Source organism: Leptonotus elevatus, chromosome 19, assembly GCF_054856555.1.
Source record: "Leptonotus elevatus isolate MCC_2025b chromosome 19, RoL_Lele_1.0, whole genome shotgun sequence".
In the NCBI taxonomy this organism is placed as follows: Eukaryota; Metazoa; Chordata; class Actinopteri; order Syngnathiformes; family Syngnathidae; genus Leptonotus; species Leptonotus elevatus.
In genome coordinates this window covers 7855294-7873743 of record NC_141257.1, presented here as the reverse complement: position 1 = coordinate 7873743, position 18450 = coordinate 7855294, and the positions used below count along the sequence as shown (strand labels likewise).

The 18450-nt window shown below is 43.5% G+C and overlaps 3 protein-coding genes across 3 annotated transcripts; all 3 read left to right on the top strand.

Moving 5' to 3' along the window:
* Positions 1-693: 693 nt before the first annotated feature.
* On the top strand, positions 694-7539 carry LOC147157722 (activity-dependent neuroprotective protein 2a-like). The gene is given in 6 exon segments (XM_086063479.1): positions 694-991; positions 1916-2036; positions 2099-2230; positions 2713-3240; positions 4296-5960; positions 5962-7539. Coding segments are annotated over 5 exon segments (2889 nt in total). The 5' UTR covers positions 694-991; positions 1916-1928; the 3' UTR covers positions 6418-7539.
* A 449-nt stretch (positions 7540-7988) lies between these two features.
* atp6v1c1b (ATPase H+ transporting V1 subunit C1b) lies at positions 7989-14523 on the top strand. Its single transcript, XM_086063456.1, has 13 exons — positions 7989-8175; positions 8745-8926; positions 9092-9159; positions 9860-9945; positions 10018-10112; positions 10212-10303; positions 10383-10481; positions 11319-11387; positions 11482-11574; positions 11766-11859; positions 11936-12033; positions 13031-13154; positions 13915-14523. The coding sequence occupies exons 2-13, from the start codon at positions 8795-8797 to the stop codon at positions 14011-14013; spliced, it is 1149 nt and encodes a 382-aa protein (XP_085919582.1). The 5' UTR covers positions 7989-8175; positions 8745-8794; the 3' UTR covers positions 14014-14523.
* Positions 14524-15046: 523 nt separating this feature from the next.
* On the top strand, positions 15047-18400 carry LOC147157720 (uncharacterized). The gene is made up of 3 exons (XM_086062975.1): positions 15047-15406; positions 16056-16171; positions 16988-18400. The coding sequence occupies exons 1-3, from the start codon at positions 15277-15279 to the stop codon at positions 17117-17119; spliced, it is 378 nt and encodes a 125-aa protein (XP_085919101.1). The 5' UTR covers positions 15047-15276; the 3' UTR covers positions 17120-18400.
* Positions 18401-18450: the final 50 nt, after the last annotated feature.

The window sequence follows — 18450 nt, the reverse complement described above, 5'->3', positions numbered from 1 at the left end:
TAGCTGGAATAGATTCGAAGGTTAAAATTGTTTGTGAAACTTGCGACAAATTTTGTCCAAAAACACTTTTGCGACCCTTGGGTAAATTTGACGTTGAGTTGTGAGGTTTGCGTAAATGTGCAAGATTTTTTTTTTAGGTTTATTTATCAAAGTGTTATTTTCGTAAATGCGAAATTATCCATATTTCTAAAATATATATTTTTTATGTTCAGATATGTAAACATTTTCAAAATGTTTTTTGCGATAATAGCTAGCCTCATTTTTTGCCTGAGCTAGTTTGCAATGCTGCTTTTCACCACTGCGCGCTCATTTGCGCCTGATAGCTGCGTGTGATTGGCTGCTAAAAGTGGCATGATATGACGTCACATGGAAAAAGGGTCCGCCCATTTAGCTCACTTTCCCGACCTCCCATTGGCCGGTCTCAGCATGTACCACGTGATAACTAGCAACGGCCCCCATAGCCACGCCCCCTACACCTAGCTAGCACATTTAACCCACAAAACCAATTAGCGAATCAGGAAATCCATAAAAGTTCAAAAGTTAATTACAAAATAGTTTACTCGAACTCTTTGAAAGAGAGTACAAACTCATTAACAGGCTAGTAAAAAGTTATTTAGCCAAAAAGCTAGGAAGCCTCCCATTGGTCAGTTTGGGTGGTATGCAAATGAGGCAGCTCCTACGTCACATCCTGAACTTCAGCGCCATTTTTTTCTGTAACGGCGAAGAAAGAGGACAAAAAGCCGTGCAAAAAAAATCGCTACTGTCCTTGTCTTCACTCACCAACGACGCACTTCGAAACCTCGGAGCGGCCGCACAGAGACGCGCGATGCGGCTCGGCTGAGTGTGCCGGCGGCGGCGGCGGAGGAATACGGAGAGAACTCGGCTGACTGCCTCGCTCGCGGACGAGTGTTGTAGCGGGGGGGACGAGTGGAGGAAGTGGGGCGAACGCGGAGCGAGCATACCCGAAGCCCTACCTCGGAGCCCGGAACAGGTAGACGTGCGCTGGCGGGCTTTCGGTCGTCAGGGGCGGGGAGGAGGCACCGGTGACCCGGCGTGATGCTGTCACCGCGGCGCCCAATCACTCGGGCACGCACACGTAAAGGCAACACGCGCGCACGCTTGTTTATAGTTATGGCTGCTCAGTCCCCACTTATTACATTAATTCATATTTAATGTCACTTAACTTGGCAATATTCGGTGAAAGTCCGCCTCCAATATCAATCAGTTTAATGGAGAAAAAAACATAAAAAAAAATGTATTATTCAGTTAGCTGTGTTTGAAATGATACTCATTTAATTGACGATGATGTCCCTGCGTGGCTGCTGGAAGATTCGAGCACTTGGCAAGCCCCCGGTCACGTGACGTCATCAAATACGCCGGCCACAGCCACCAGGGGGCAATGTTTTGAAATATTTTTGAACGCTTTCACAGAACAACAAAAACAACAACAAATGGCCTCCACCCAAAAATTCAATAAGCAAGAGTCCAGTAGCCTGGGTGACCGACAATCTACACATATGTAAAGCAAAACCTTCAAACGCACAACATTTTTATTGTAACGGTTAAACAGGACTGAGGCACTAATGCTGTTAGCTAACGATTTGCATACCAAGCATACATTGGGATTGGCTTTTTTTTCATGTCATACTCCTCCCCTTAATTTGGACTGAATAATTGCGTTATAAATTTATTTGACACGTCATTTTTTATTTCAGTATCATTATATCCATTTTGTATTACATTTGTAATTTGGACATTGGGTCAAACGTAGTCGATGCTGAAACAGGAAGTAAATGTCTACGAGCTATGGCAATTCCAATGACATGCGCTAAGTTCGTGCAACAATCCTTTCTTTGATTGGTCCGAGAAATGTGCGCCAAAGGAATCACTTTAACAATCTAACGTTTGTCCAAAGGACCTGATCAAGAATGTATCAACTCCCGGTGACCAACTTGGAGAAAGTCCGCAAGGCGCGCAAGGCGGTGAAGCATGTGCTGAGCGAGATCGGCCTGGAAGACTGCCAGAACCTCCTCAAGGTAATCGTTTATACTTCAGCTTCAAATCATAATAATCCTCACTCTTCGTTTATCCGGTTCAGGATCTCGATGGTAAAAATGTTGAGAAAGACACTGACAAAGCCGCGGAGGAAAACTCTGAGGAAGAGGATCCCTTGATGGGCACCGAGTGGACCGATTTCACCGACGGATTCAACGGACGACTACGCAAGAAGGTGACTCAAGCTAATAGCTAAAGCAGCGCCTGAGCTAACGCCAGCGAAGGCTGCACTAGTAAGAGCTCTGGATTGTAACTGGCTGAAAGAAGAAGAGATTTGGATTCTCTTGAACGGTTGAAACCTCATAAGGAAGCACGTAGCTTTGTTGTTAGCGTTTCCTTTATTAGCATTAGCATGCCAAGACCACAAACGGCAGAAAAGCGTTCTTGATTTGAAACTGTGGCGAATGGTTGGTTTTTGATAGAATGTGATTGACTTTTAGCTTTAGCTACTCAACAGACAGCTTTAATGTTCAATGTCTAAAAAGCACGCTATAGAAACCGACGAAAAGCTACTCACTTGTTTTCTGGATTTGTTTTGTTGCTCGGCAAAATGTTAAAAACACGCCAACTGGCTTTGTCGTTAGCATTTTTTAGCATTAGCCCCCCCCCCCCCCCCCCCCCTGCAGGACTAAGTGGCTTGTCCCTGTGTCTCCGCAGTGGCCTTACCGCTCTCGCACCATGTGCTGCGTCATGTGCAAGTACTCGTCCAAGAACATCTACCACTACCGCAACCACGTGGCGCGCTGCCACGAGTACCTGCAGCGCATGTGCATGCTCGCTTCCTGCCAGCGCTGCATCTTTGTGGCGCACCCACGCGCCGTCAAGAAGCACATCCTGCTCTTCCACGGGGGCCGCGTGACCGAGCCGGGGGTGCCGGTGGCACCGGCCGGGACGGCGGCCATGGCGACGGCGGCCCCGACGGCAGCTAGCGTGGTCCGCAGCATTGAGCGCTACAAGTGCAAGAAGTGCTCCTACCCGTCGCAATCCATCTTCGCCATCAAGAAGCATATCATCCTCAAGCACATGGAGGGCGTGGCGGAACAGTACATCGGGTTCCGGCACCCGATAGCGGGATCCACCGCCAAGTTATACTGCTGTAAAGTGTGCACCCTCAACACAGGCAACCTGGACCAGATGCTGCACCACTTGTTGGTGGACCCCAAGCACTACAGCATCAACACAAAGGTAAGATTGCAGAATTCTGGGAATAAAGTTGGAAAGTACGGATAGACCGATTGTCGGCCGGGTGCAGATGTTTGCCATATTGACGAATGTCGGCGTTGGCCTTTTTTTTTTATCTCTCTCTCTTTTTTTTTATTTTTATTTTTTTACAAATCAGCAGCGAATGTTTGCAAACGTAGTGAATTTCTTTTTTTTTGGTCAGGGTTGGTAAAATGTTGCGAAGATGTTCACAGACAGTTTTTATTCGCACACACAAGTAGGGCTGGGTAAGAAATCAAATTAATTTGATTATTCGTCATTTTAAAAATCGAATTGTTGAAAATGAGCTAAATCGGGATGCATATAAATAATACACTTACGAATAGCTATTTTTTATGCACAAGCTATGAATGTTAAGTTAAAATGAAATGAATGAAATCTTTAAATACATTTGCTGGGTTTATTACTTTGATTAAAATCGTAATAGTCCAGAATGAAATGAAAATTTTGAATAACCTCATTGAACTTTTTATTTATGTATTTATTTAAAATTTCACTTAACTTTATAAGAGATGCTGCTGACACTTTTTGTTTTGTGTTACAAATTAAAACACAAATAAGTCCAAGTTTAACATTTCATAACGGTTGCTAAAATTTTGGAAAACTTTTATTTAGGGAGCCATTTCCTTTTCTTTTTTTTTGCTATTTTCTGTCCGTTTTAATGAAAAGAAAAACCCTCAAGTTGAAAATTTGAAAAGTTGTTTTAACAAACATGCTTAGCGGCATTTTTTAAAAATTTGACGCTCATATTTTCTCTTTTATTGCAAATGAATATCGCCGCCAATTATTGGTTATCGGCTTCCTTGCCTACTAATCGGTATCGGTCACTATTGGAAAGTGCCTGGAAGCTTTGGTAATAAATGGGAATGACTGGGGCGGCATGGCTCAGTGGTAGAGTGTTTGTCTCCCAACCCAGAGGTTTTTAGTTCAACCCTCCACCCTTGCCATGTGTATTTTCAAAATTCAAAATGTATGCTCAAAAATTTCCGAAGTTGACCCCTTTGTAACTCTACTCACAGGTGCAGGCGATGATCTATGACAACTTGGCGGCCCCCAGGGCCACGTCCAACGGCAACGGCCTCTATGTCACTTTACCCAGTCTGGCGCCCAAACCGATGAACAGCAATTCCTTCGTGGCGCCCAGCAACGGGCACCCGGCCAACAACACGGTGGTGGCGTTGCAGCAACTCCAAGGGCCGTCCAACAGCGCCACCCTCATCTGCGCCCCCGGGAGCAACCAGGCCTTCTTGCCGCCGCAGGCGTCGGCGCTGGTCCAGCTGGCGAGCGCCGAGGCCAAGGGTCTACTCCAGCCTGGCGCTACCATCTCCCTGCAAGGATCCCCGTTGGTGCAGTATCCCGGCGTGAAGCCACCACCGGCGGCGGTGGCGGCGGCGGCGGCGGCGCAGCAAGTCCTGATCCCGGCACCGAAACCCGCCGCCGCGCAGATCGCACCGGCCAACCAGGTGACACTCCAAGGCACCATGCTGACCTCCCAGTCGCTACTGAGCCACCTCATCCCCACCGGCAACCGCATCAACGGCATGCCCACGTACACCTTCGCGCCCCTCCAGGTGGCGGTGCCCGTCACGCAGAGCTCCGCCAAGCCCGCCGCCGAACCGACCGCCAACCAAGCCAAGAAGTGGATCACCTGCCCGCTCTGCAACGAACTCTTCCCCAGCAACGTCTTCGACATGCACATCGAGGTGGCCCACCAGACCAAGATGGCGGCCAACCGCATCGAGACCCTGGCGGCCCGGGCGGCCTTCCTCAGGAAGATGCCCGACAAGACCATCAAGTGTCTGACGTGTAAGGTGCTGCTGTCTGAGAAGAGCGTCCTGCAGCATCTCCTCCACGGCCTCAGCTGCCTCTACTGCTCCACTTTGTTCTTCTCCGTCAAGCAGCTGGCCGAGCACGTCAAGAAGCACAACCCCGCCGGCAAGCTTTACTGCGACTTCCTCCGGCAGAACTACAAGATCTACACCAAGGGCGCCGCCGGCATCCTGATCCCGCACTTGGACGTCACCACCGAGGCGCCGCAGGAAATCCTGGGCGAGTCCGAAGTCAACCTGGCTCTGGTCACCAGCTCCCTGGAGCTCATCTACGTCAGGCTGGAGCCCAGCAGCCGGCCCGACGTCTGCCCGGCGCCCGCCAACGTCAACGCCTCCTGCTGCCCCTTCTGCAACGAGAAGTTCCAGGAGGAGCCCAAGTACCTGCAGCACCTGAAGCAGAAGCACCTGGTGGCGCCCACCATCCACGCCATCCTCAAGACGGACGCCTTCAAATGTATCTACTGCAACGGGGTCTACACGGGGAAGGTGACCCAGCAGGCCGTCATGCTGCACATCCAACGATGCCGCTGCTCCCCCAAGCCGCCGCAGGCTCCCAAACTCACAGCCGCCGCCGCCCCGCCGCCTCCGCAGTTGGTCAAACCCGCTCAGACGCCTCGCCAGCCGGGGCTCTACTTCCTCCAGGTGCCCCAAGGGGTGATGGTCAAACCGAAACCGCCGCCGCCGCCGCCGCAGCCGCCGCAGAACAAGGAGCAGCTCGAATCCACCAAGAGGCTGGAAGCCGCCTTGAAGCAGGTCATCGAGATAAACAAGCGCGAGCGCGAGCAGAAGGCGGCCGTGCGCAGGAAGGAACCGCTGCTGCCGCCGCCGCCCCCCGCCGCCGCCGCCGCCCGAGGCCCAAATTGCGCCGGACCCCAACATCAAGCTGGCGCTGGAGCCGGCGTCACAGGACCGCCGCAGCTACGATGAGCGCCGCGACTTCATCACGCGCTACTTCAACACCAAGCCGTACGTCAGCCGCGCCGAGTCAGAGGAGCTGTGCCGGCGCCTTTCGCTCACCAAGGCCGAGGTGGTGGCGCTCTTCAGCGCCAAGCGCGTCCGCTGCATGAAGAGCTTCAAGGGAAGCTCCGCCGCCGTGCTGATGGGGTTCGACATGGCCCGACTGGCGCAGCTCCAACACCCGCTCGACATACCCGAGCAGAGGGTCGTGGAGTCCAGGGACGCGCAGCTGGACGAGCTGCCGGAGGTACCGGCGGACGCCGTAGACGGCGAGGGAGCGCATGAACCAGAACCGATGGATGAAAGCGGGAATGACAAAACAACTGCTGAGGTGCCTATGGAGCAAAATAATTGACATGAGAAGGATACGTACGAAGCCTCAGACGTAACATCGCAAGTTTGTTCTATATTAAAAAACGTGAGTTAGTAAACACTGTGCACTGTCAAAAGGTCTGTTGCCTGTAGATGTCACAAAATGGCAGAAACAGAGAATTTGGCCAACTCTGTTTTAGCAGGGTAACAAGATGGCGGCCATATGTCATATGACCAGCAGTACGCTGTGATTGGTCAACAGCTGCTCACATAATATATGGACGCCATCTTGTTACCCTGCTGAAATCGAGTTGGCCAAACTCTTTTTAACGGCTCTGGGCAGAAAAGGGCCTTGGCGCCATCTTGTGGCTGCTTTGGGCACTTCAGAACCAGCCCAAAGACAAAATAGGCACGAGTAGAGGTTACAAACAATTACATTTCTGTTCATGTGGCTACAAATGAGCATTTTGTGCGCACGTTCTTGGGGTCAACTGAAGCTGCTCGCTGAAACCGATGGCACCCAAGCACTTTTTATGCTGTGGCCTGAGCATAAAAACAGCTTTTCAGCAACTAAAGGATTGTTTAAAGAAAATAAATAAATCTGCTAATATGCGGGAGTTCACTATAGTTGTAACAGGGTAAACGTGGTTGTAGTTCTTTGGTTGTCCACTAGAGGTAGCCATTTCTCTCAGTGGTGAGGTGACTGAAAAGCACTTGTTCCTTCGCCTGGCTCTGTTTCCACGCCCACCTTTTTGTCATATAAATGTACACAATTTTTTTTTCACTATTATGCTAGCTAACACGCAACGAAATTCATTTTTTTTGTATCTACCTACTCGTACATGTTACAACTTCCTTTCTCAACAGGCTTCTGGACCTAATTGCCTCCCTCTTTATATTTAATATAAAAAAAAGGGTGAAAAATGTGTATGAGTGTTCGAGTGACTTAATGGAAATATACACACGTTTAGTTTTGGTCACCGCACATTTACAGAGCTACATTGCGTCTCAGTATGTTTATGTTGTTGTGTTCTCTTTTCCTGACAGCTGCTTTTTTTGTACTGTATTTTTATTAACGTCCCCAGTTAAGATCAACCTCATCATTGTCTTTCCTCGGTCTTTCTGCAACAGTGTTGTACCAAAATAAAAGTTGTTTCATATCATGTTCATGCTTTTGGTGTCTTTATAGCTGATTTCCTGGACAGAAATCTAAATAATTATTCTGTATAATTCTACCAATGTTGTTAGTTTATAAAATCTTTCAATAATAATAATATTTGTTTTAATTGCATTGTTTTATACATAAAATAAAATAAAAAACTCACCAGGGGCGTCACTGTTGAGTCCCACTCACCGGCAGTCAAAACAAATACGCGTGATGCCTTTGGAGACTGTCGGAAAAGTACCGATTCTTACAAAGTTGTTTATACGTCAAAATTACAAATCATAATTTCTTGCTTAATTAAAAATTTATTTATTCAGTTATCAAAATCGTACATACTTTTCAAATATTTGCATACTGTTTTATTTCCTGTCTTTAAGAAGGCTGTTTAATTCACGAACTCAGTTAAGTTCATGAAGCCCTGAATGCAGCACGGTAACATCTACGCATGCGCACACCCTCTCCGCTAATCAGCTGACCTGAGATGCTAGCTTGGTTGGATTGAAGGACCTCCGAGACGCAACGCCGCAATTATTATCAGTAATATTTATTAATTTTCTGTGATATGAATGGGAATCTGCGACTGTTTGACTGAATCGCACCGAGTCAAGCGAACGGCGTAGCCTGTAAACGTTTCAGGTAAAGACGGCGACGAAGCAATTTACGATTGTCGTGACACGGTTAAATGCTAACTAGCTAGCAGGTAGTGTTATAATGTGTTTGTTTTGGACCAATTTTGTGTCGTAAATTTGTGGAGGAAATGTTTGATTTCTGCTCATCTATCTGCGTATGACGGTCATATGACAGCAGCTCTCTGACGTCATCACCATGCTGCAGCGGCTGAATGCAGCAGGAGAAATAATAATAGAAGTAAAAAGAGGAACAAAGTCATGTCATGAGGAATTAAAATTGCTCACGAGGGCACAACAGTAGGTAAACTTGCACAAGGTATAGCCATCCGATAATGAAATAAAAGCTTCCTTTCTATGTATAATGGTGCTTTTTTTTATTGAAATTGTTGCTGTAGTAGTTTGTAGTGCTTTGCAACTGTTTTGCATCATCGGTTGTTCCTAATATTATGGCCAGTGAGTAAATGTTCTAAAAGTACAGTTTTAAATACAGTAGTTCAAAAATGAGTGAAGTACTAGGACTTTGAAAAGATTTAATGTGTATTATGTTTTTTTTTTTGTATTTTTTAAACACTACAGTGCTCGTCCTGCATTAGTTGAAGCCTCTTCGAAGCCCAACAGCAGCAGCCATGACGGAATTCTGGTTGATCTCGGCGCCGGGTGAGAAGACATGTCAGCAGACGTGGGACAAGCTGATGGTGGCCACCACTCGCACCAACAACCTCTCCACCAACACCAAGTTCAACATTCCAGACCTCAAGGTGAACAAAATAAACGTATGCAGTCAAAATAAAAAATAAAAATTCACGGTGGCTAGCAGAGAGAAGCTAGCGTCGCAGCAGCACCTTGCAGTATGTGTTTCAGGCTTTACGGCAGCAGAGGTGGCATCTGTTAAGCGGAAGTACTGATTTTGGTGTGTGCGACAGGTGGGCACGCTGGACGTCTTGGTGGGTCTGTCAGACGAGCTGGCCAAGCTGGACACGTTTGTGGAAAGGTGACAAAAAGGAAGCTTTATGCTAACGACTACATGGAAATGCTGCAGAGACAGCATAAAAAAAAACCAACATAAAACTTAATTTTTTTTTAACAACATGCAGTGGGATTCAGGATTATCATCATCATTCTATTTTTATTTGTTTTTTATTTTATTCATATCCACTACAATAGAATTTATTTCTGTCATTGCATTTTTTTTTTTTATAAGAAAAGTTTTTTAATAAACACTGCATTGACTTTGGAATGATTTGAGTAGTACATAGGACAGATTGCTGTGTGTAAATTAAAGGTTACGAAACTGATGTAGTATTTTTAATAATTCTATATTTTTCCAAATTTTTGAATGAGTCCTTTTATTATTTTTCTCTTTCACGCAGTGACTTTTGAATGTGTTTAGCCGTTAATTGCGTGGTACATTGTTGTGCCTAATAAAGAAATGGTGAAAAAAATTATAAAAATATTTTTTTTAATTTACATTTTGATTTAAAAATATATATATATACAAACCTTTTTATTTTCCCCTTTTTTGAAATATTGCAGTAAAAATAATAATAATATAGTATGATTCAGAGTCATTGTCATTTCTATTTTTTTATATAAAAATATATATATTTTAGTTAAATTATTTTTATTTTTATCCTCAGCGGTGAATGAAGAGTTTTAAGAAGTTAATTTTTTTTGTTTTCTTTTGAATGCAGCGTGGTGAAGAAGGTGGCTCAGTACATGGCCGACGTTCTGGAGGACAGCCGGGACAAAGTGCAGGAGAACTTGCTGGCCAACGGATGTAAGACTTTGCAACTTTGTCGCAGCTTCTTGTCAAAGCGTGTGCCGATGGTGTCTGGTTGTCTTTGTCCAGTGGACCTGGTCACGTACATCACCAGATTCCAGTGGGACATGGCCAAGTATCCCATCAAGCAGTCGCTGAAAAACATCTCCGAGATTGTCTCCAAGGTGGGTCGGAGAACTCGGATGCTTCACCTTAGTTACAACAACTCAGATTACTTCCTTCCTGTATATTTTTTTTAATGTTTCTTCATTGTGATTTTTCAGCAAGCGACACAGATCGACAACGACCTGAAGGCCCGAGCGTCGGCGTACAACAACCTGAAGGGGAACTTGCAGAACCTGGAGCGGAAGAACGCGTGCGTGTTTATTTTCCGAAGTTTGTTCGCCTTGGCCGTTGTTGCGGCTTGACTGTAAAGCGCTTGTGTCGTCCACTAGGGGGAGCCTGCTGACCAGGAGTCTGGCCGACATCGTGAAGAAAGACGACTTTGTGCTGGACTCGGAGTACCTGGTCACCATGCTGGTGGTTGTTCCCAAGTAGGTGTACGTTTTGGACTTGCAACCAATTGAGTTAAATTTGTTCCGGGACTCAAAGCAGGTGCATCTCAAATCTTCTTTCCACATTGGAGAGAATGGAAATGCATTTTATTCTCCAACAAAAATGTGTGTGTTTTTTTTTTTAAATAGCTTCTTTAAAAATAAAATAAAATTAGTGCTCTACAATATTGTACTTATAAAAAAAACAACATTAACAATATAACTAAATAGAGCATGTTTGTGCTTTTTGGTGTACACATCTTGGCCACCAGGGGGCAATATAATACATGCATAAGCAGTGCTGTATATAGAGTGTTTGACCAACTCTGTTTCGGCATGGTAACAAGATGGCGTCCATGTGACCAGCAGTGACCAATTACAGCGTGGTTGGTCAACTGCTGGTCACATGACATATGCACGCCCTCGTGTTGGCATAGTATATACGCAAATATTAGTTCGCTTCATAATGTGAAGTCAATGCTAATTTTGTGAGCTAGCATGTGGCACTTCGCATTGTGCGTTAGCGTTAAGGTTAATGTGTAATTTTCAATTTCCTGTTTAGTTTTCCAATAAACTTCAACTTTTTTTAAATAATTCTTCTATTTCTGCCAAACTGCTGCTTGTTGTGAAGTTAGCTGGCGCGATCACATTTTTGCTGTCAACTCAAGATCGAAAATCGGCTCTTAGCTCGGAAAACTTGAAAGTCGGCGTACCAAAAACATGCATATGTAAAGCAGTTTTTAGTTGTTTAAAAAAATATATATATATAAATAACCATCAAAAAGTTGCTTAAAAAAATCTTGAACATTGCCCTATTTTTGTGCGGGCTGTGATCAGGACGAGCTTCGTGGACTGGCAGAAGACATACGAAACCCTGGCGGAGATGGTGGTGCCGCGTTCCACCAAGTAGGCGCTTCGCCGTCAACCGCTCATGCTTAACCCCGTGAAGACGTAGACCGCTACGTTAGCGTCCCACGCTAACTAGCTCGTCTCTCTGCAGGTTGCTGTTCGAGGACAACGACAGCGGCCTGTTCAGCGTCACGCTCTTCCGGAAGGCCGTGGACGACTTCAAGCACAAGGCCAGGGAAAACAAGTAAGCGCCTCCTTAGGCTGGCAAATTCAATTCGTCAATTAAGGTGCAGTAATGCCCTTGCTTGTGGGAAAGGAGAGCTATCTATTTTGCTTGGGTAAAATGTTCGTATTAATCCTTCAATGATGCTTAATAATTCCCATAGAGAGTTTCCAATTTCGAATATTTGCAAATTTCACCACACCTGTGTTCAGGTTCACCGTACGCGACTTCCAATACAACGAGGAGGAGATGAAGGCTGACAAGGAGGAGATGACGCGCTTGTCCACCGACAAAAAGAAGCAGTTTGTACGTTTTCTACACTGGCACGCACGCACCCACGCTCCTTGTGGTCCTTCACCGGTTCCGCTGTCCTCCATTTTAGGGTCCTCTGGTCCGGTGGCTCAAAGTCAACTTCAGCGAGGCCTTCATCGCGTGGATCCACATAAAAGCGTTGCGGGTGTTTGTCGAGTCGGTCCTGAGGTGAGCCACTCAAAAACAGGAATGAATACTAAAACAGAAATAAATACTATTTATAAACAAGTGGATGTGACCAGCAGCAAGAATAGTCAGTGGCATGTAGCAAATGTAATGAAAAAATATTTATATAAAAAAAATAATAATAATAATTTATTACTTTAGTTATTAGGTTTAAACATATTTTTCTATAGCCATGAAATGTAATTCATTCAATTTATATATTTGTTCAAAGTAAATGTAAATGTCAAAAATGACTATTATATATTTGTATATTTTTCAAATTAAAACAAATAAAAAATAATAGTTAATCACTTTAAATATTGTTGGAATATTTTTTTTAAATGTGAAAAAAAGTTATATATTTTTTTACATTTGAAAATAAACTTTTTTTAATGTAAAAACCTAATTATCTTAACATTCAAAATGACACTTTTTATATATTTAAACATTTCTCTATTTAAAAAAATATATATTTTGAGTGTATATATATTATATATATATATATATATATATATATATATATATATATATATATATATATATATATATATATATATATATGTGTGTGTGTATATGTATATATTAGTCTAATATAGACCAGTCCTCAAATAGGGCGCCGTACTGCTGCTGTACTGCATGAAAGTGTAATTGCACATCCACTACAGTAGGTGGTGGTGGCATGCTCCTCTGCAATGGTGTACTTAAACAATTCCATAGACAAATTATACTATTTATAGTTGTGGGGGGGAAATAATTTCTTCTTCCTGTGGGTGACGTAACAAAAAATAATTGAGACGCACTCATATAGACAAAACACGATACATGAACAAAAGCAGCAAAAACAGCAGCGTTGCATGTCAACAAAATATATATGAATGAATTCGTCGTATATAAAATACATTGTTGAGTAGTAAATAACAGCAAGTCGTGAATGTGCTCAACAACACGTTCAATGAATACATCTTGGACCCGATCTGTACGTTTTTTTTTGACATTGCAGATACGGTCTTCCGGTGAACTTCCAGGCCATGCTGCTGCAGCCCAACAAGAAGAACATGAAGAAGCTGCGGGAGGTTCTGTACGACCTGTATAAGCACCTGGACAGCAGCGCCGCCATCATAGACGTGAGCGCAACAACGTCGCCAATCGGCACCCGCGCAAACTTGATTCGCGTTTCAACAAAAGGTTTCCCTTATCTCCGAGCGCTCTGGCGTTGCCATGCCGACAGCTAGCGTCAAGGGGCGGAGTTTACAATCAGCAAACGGCACTAAGCTGTATTTTTGCTCAGGAGAGCACCCTGTTCGTTGCCGTCTAATTAACTTGTTTTTTCTTTTCTCAGATAGCAGAGAGGGGAGGGGTGAGCAGTTATGTGCAGAGATGGAGGGAGGGGAAAAAAAGACTATGACAACACGGATGCCATTTTGCGCTCTGCTGGTTAATGTACATTATCCTAAAAAAATAAAATAAAAAAATGTTGCTAGTGGGTACTAGTTTGCCCCAAGCACAACGTGAGTAGCTCACGGTGATGGGACATTGTGACTTACTAAGAAGAAATAAAGCAAGAGAAATGTTCACATTTTATTTATTTCAACTATTCTTACAAAAAAAACATTTTAGTTTTGATGCCTGCCTGGAAAGTTTGGAAGAAAAAAAAACGTGTGTACTTGTCTATCAGGGTTATGAAATTGAACAGGAAGTCAGCCATTTTGAATAGAAGCAGCCATTTTGTGAGTCGGAATTGAAGCCACTGAGCCACATGAAATTGGTTGGGCGTGTCTATTATAGACTGGATGTTGGAGAAAGTCTGAAAAGAGCCAAGTTTGAACATGAAGTCAGCCATTTGGGGTGAATTCATCTCAGATTTGTTGTTGTTGTCCCTCACAGGCCTCCATGGACATCCCCGGTCTGAACCTGAGCCAGCAGGAGTACTACCCGTACGTTTACTACAAGATCGACTGCAACCTGCTCGACTTTAAAGTTTAGAGACGCGTTGTGGCGGCGGTTTTACATTCCCGTCCTCTCCCCCCCTTGTTTTTGTCTCACTTTTGCTCCTGGTCCTTTCCTCATTCATAAATCAAGAGGGATCAAATAAACGTGATGAAACGGCGGCTGGGCAACTTTCCACGCGTGCCATGCCGCCGTCCAAAGACGTCGATAATACGGCATTGATATCGACGTGGCATCAGTGATCATCATAATGGTACACAAATGGACATGTATATGATATAGTATTTATTTGAAGCCTCTGAAAAGTCGGTGAATATTTTATTTGACGGTGCCGTGTTTTTAGCGTGTTTGTTTACAGTTAGATGTTGATCATCGTCCCCTCGTTGAAGCAATATATGTGCGCTCCTGTCAATTCTGTATATTTGATCGGTCATCGTCGTTTGCGTGAATACTGTAATGTTGCTCTAATATGAACATGTAAACCTATTTAAAAAGAAACCCAAAAATAATAAATGTGAAAACAATGATGGTCATGTGAAAGACAAAGCTTGACTGCTCAATTTGTTTTGATTTTTTTTCAACATTTATCAGGTGGATGCAAGCTGCCAAAAGCACTATAAATGCAAGAAAACAAAATGCTAATGATGATGCACAAGTGGAAATATGGGTAAGTTTTTATTGTAAAAATATGTTTCTACTTTTTAGTTTTAATTTTAATTTGTTTTCCTCTTTAATGAAATTAAAAAAAAATATTTTCAATTAATCAAAAAGTATTTTATTTATTAGATTTTAATCTACCTAAATTGTTCTAAATTAGTCCAAACGTTATTATTTTAAGATGTACCTAATAATTTGACCAGAGTAGTATCGTCAAATAATAATATTTGCATTTTATACGTATGAGCTGACCACAGCCTTATAAATTCCACTTTGCAAAGTGTCCCTCATGGTTTGTCCAGTAGTTGCGATGACAACGGCGATGATAATGACGACATTGACGAGTCGAGCAACCGACCAATCAGCGTCACCGGCTTGATCCGAAACCCCGCCCCTCTCCCCCCCACCTCTCTTCCCTCCCTCATCTCGGATGACGCACGGCGTGTGGTCAGGCGGGTCAGCCGATGTAAACGGAGGGACCGTCATCACCGCAATAGCAGCCCCTATAGCAGAAGTGAACACACCCTCCCCCCCCCTGTCACGGACGACGGCCGAGCGCGTCAATCCGACGCGAAGGCGCCGGGAGGATGACCGCGAGGACGTGAAGGGGCCCCCACGCCGCCTGCGGCGCACCTGTGGCGGATGATGGGCTGCGGGGGGAGCAGGGCGGACGCGATCATCGAGCCGAGGTACCACGAGAGCTGGACCCGGGACACCGAGTCGACGTGGCTCACCAACACCGACGTGGAGACTCCTCTATCAGTCGGCAACAGTAAGAACGACGCCCCCACGCCCATACTGGCACCCGTTTTGTTTGTCTTGTATTTTTTTTTTTTTTTTTTTGAACGCCATTAGCCTCTTGTGAAAAGCAGTAGTGTAGAACCTAAGGCCCGGGGGCCACATAAGCTACCATTTTATGACAATTTTAGCCAATCAAATGGTTGAGTAGTTATGCAAATGCGACACGCAAGAGATGTTACAGTACTGCCTGTTTCTTCATTTAAAAAAACAAACAAAACTTTTTTCAACCAATCATAGCTTCATTTAAAGTAGCTTTGCAAATATGGCGAGTGAGGCAGGCAAGTGGTGAGAAAAAAGATGTGCTTTTTAATTAAAAACATTTTTTTAGACATTTTCTGCCAGTACGTTTGGGACTGCAGGCAGCATTTATCTACTCTTACTCTTTTCAAATATTTTGTTCTAAGTACCTTAGCAAGTGCAGCAAGAAGGTGTTTAATTGGCAGGCAAGTGGTGAGTAACCAAAACAATATTGAAATTTCCAAAAACTTTTTCAACCAATGATTTTTTTTTTTTTTTTTTTATAAGAGAAGCTTTGCAAGTTGAGCAAGAGGTGATATGCGCGAGGCAGGCAAAACCGTGAAACTTTTCCTCTGATGATCCAACATGATTGTTGTCGGCAGGTAAGGTGTTCGAGGCGGGCTTGCGTGAGAAGAGGATGGTGACCACGGGCACGCAGTGCGGCAAACAGACCCTCGCCAACACCGCCAGCAGGAGACCCAGACGCTCCTTCAGTGATGTGAGGCGTACAGTTACGCCACATACCAAAACCAAATGTTATTTTCTTTGTAAAGACCAATTTTTGCTACGGCTGTAATTATTGTGCAGTGGTGCATTAATGAGAATGCGTAAACAAAACTAAAATCTACATTCATAATCTATTATTTAATTCAATTATATTTACTCTAAGTACATTTCAAAAGGTGCAATTTCATGTGGATGTATAATACTAAAATTGTACATTTTCTTGCCGCACATTAGCTGGCCCAAAAGAAGCATGTACAGATTAAACATTAGGGGTCCGGGGATTGACCCCTGGGGAACTCCACAGGTCAAATTGCTACGAGACCCATTTAGCAATTTCAATCCGGTGTGTCCTGTTAGCGATTCCCACCCAGTGTTCTAATCTCTGTAACAAGGTCACATGGTCAAATATGAATATTTATTATGATTTACTATAATTTCAAGAGTAATATTCATGTTAAAATATTTGAAATATATCAATTTAAAATTTATGTATAAAAACTATTTTTTTTTAATTGTTCAAATACATTTTTTTTTGCAAAATAAACTAAAATAATGTACATATTTAAATTTGAATTCAAATACGTTATTTTTGCAAAATAAACTAAAATAAAAATTCAGATACATTCACATTTGTTATGTACATGTATTTCTTATAATATATTATTTTTCTCACTATGAGGAATGTTCATTTTGTCTACAATGCAAAAAAAAACAACTAAATTAACATTCCAACTTTTAAATATATATATATTTTTTTTTTTTAAAGCCAAGCGCATGTTCTGAACTCCCTTTTCCACAAATTTTCCAGCAAGCCAGTCGCGACTCCAAGCGCAAGACGTCCAAGGAGAGCGGCGCTTTGAGCAAGGACATGCAGTCCGTCTGCGGCGGCGGCGGCGGCGACGACGACGACAAGCCCGCTAAAGCCTGCGACGAGACGTGAACGCCAGCCACGGATCCACCACAGAGACGACAAAGACAGCCGAGCCCGGGGTCGACGTTACCCAGAGATCCCACCCACCCCACCCCACCCCACCCACCCCAAAGAGCTCAGGATGCTGCATCTTTGTGCCCCCTCCCCTCGCATGCCAAAGCAACGCTGGCGGTCAGGAAGCGGATCACTGAGCTAGCTACATTGCTATACGATCGGCTTCACGTCGCGTGTTCGCTTGTCAGACTGCGTCAGGTGACTTGGATTGCTTTTCAAAAGAAACCAGAAGTGCTGTTTTGTAGAGAGACTCTGCAAGATGTTGAAACACACCCGCATGTGCCTACTTTTCATCCATACAAACGCTTGTGTTCAAAACTTGCGCGTGTTTGACGCTTTTTGTTGGTAATTGGAGTGTTGCGTCACTATCGTGTATGGAGACCCATTCATGACGTGGGAAAAAAACAAACAAACAAATTCATTCACACTTAATGCTCTTCTGTGTGCTCAAAATACCACCCAAAAAATAGATATAATTTGGGCGCACAAATATAAAAAAAACGACAAATTCATACACTCAAAAAATTTGCGAGCGTACAAATACTAATTTGTGCCTACTAAATACTACAAAAATACAAATTTGTGTGCACAAAATACTACAAAAAGTAAAAATATGGGCAACAAAGATACTAAAATCATACGGAAAATACAAATTCATGGACACAAAATATGTAAATATATATGCACAAATACAAAAAAAAAAAGTAGTTTGCGTGCATGAAATGCTAATTTGTGTGCCAGGAAAAGTAATTCGTTCACACAAAATACCAAAAAAAAGTGCTCAAATTATTACAAAAAGCAGTAATTTATATATACAAAATATTAGTCTGTGTGCAGGAAATACTATTTTGTGCGCTCGAAATAGTCATTTGTACGCACAGAAATTAGCATATTATTCCCACATCATGTGTGGGACTGCGTACTGATAATGTGCATGTCAAAAAAACGGAGGCAAATGCTGTCTGTGCCAATCAAAACCAACCAGTTTGCTGAAATGCCATGTGCCATACGCTGGGCGGCCACCAGAGAGCGCTGTTGACCCTGGGATTTCTCTTCTAGCAAGCAAACCCAAATGATGCTTTTAATTTAAACGGGACATTTAATAAAACGTAAAAAATGAAAAATAAAAAGACTTGTGTGATGACTCATGAATCTGTAACTTGAATTTAAAAAAAAATACAATGAATGTCACAATAGAATATCCATTATATTAAAATATTGCTTTGTCTATTTTTATTTTTGTACTCAGTTATTTATCTTAATTTTAGAATATTATCATCCCTTTG

Coding starts and splice junctions, on each gene's coding strand:
- atp6v1c1b (XM_086063456.1), top strand. CDS start 8,795: ATGACGGAATTCTGGTTGATCTCGGCGCCGGGTGAGAAGACATGTCAG. Junction 9,160..9,859: donor CTGGACACGTTTGTGGAAAG/GTGACAAAAAGG, acceptor TTTTGAATGCAG/CGTGGTGAAGAAGGTGGCTC. Junction 11,388..11,481: donor GTGGTGCCGCGTTCCACCAA/GTAGGCGCTTCG, acceptor GTCTCTCTGCAG/GTTGCTGTTCGAGGACAACG.
- LOC147157720 (XM_086062975.1), top strand. CDS start 15,277: ATGATGGGCTGCGGGGGGAGCAGGGCGGACGCGATCATCGAGCCGAGG. Junction 15,407..16,055: donor TCCTCTATCAGTCGGCAACA/GTAAGAACGACG, acceptor TGTTGTCGGCAG/GTAAGGTGTTCGAGGCGGGC. Junction 16,172..16,987: donor CCAGACGCTCCTTCAGTGAT/GTGAGGCGTACA, acceptor CAAATTTTCCAG/CAAGCCAGTCGCGACTCCAA.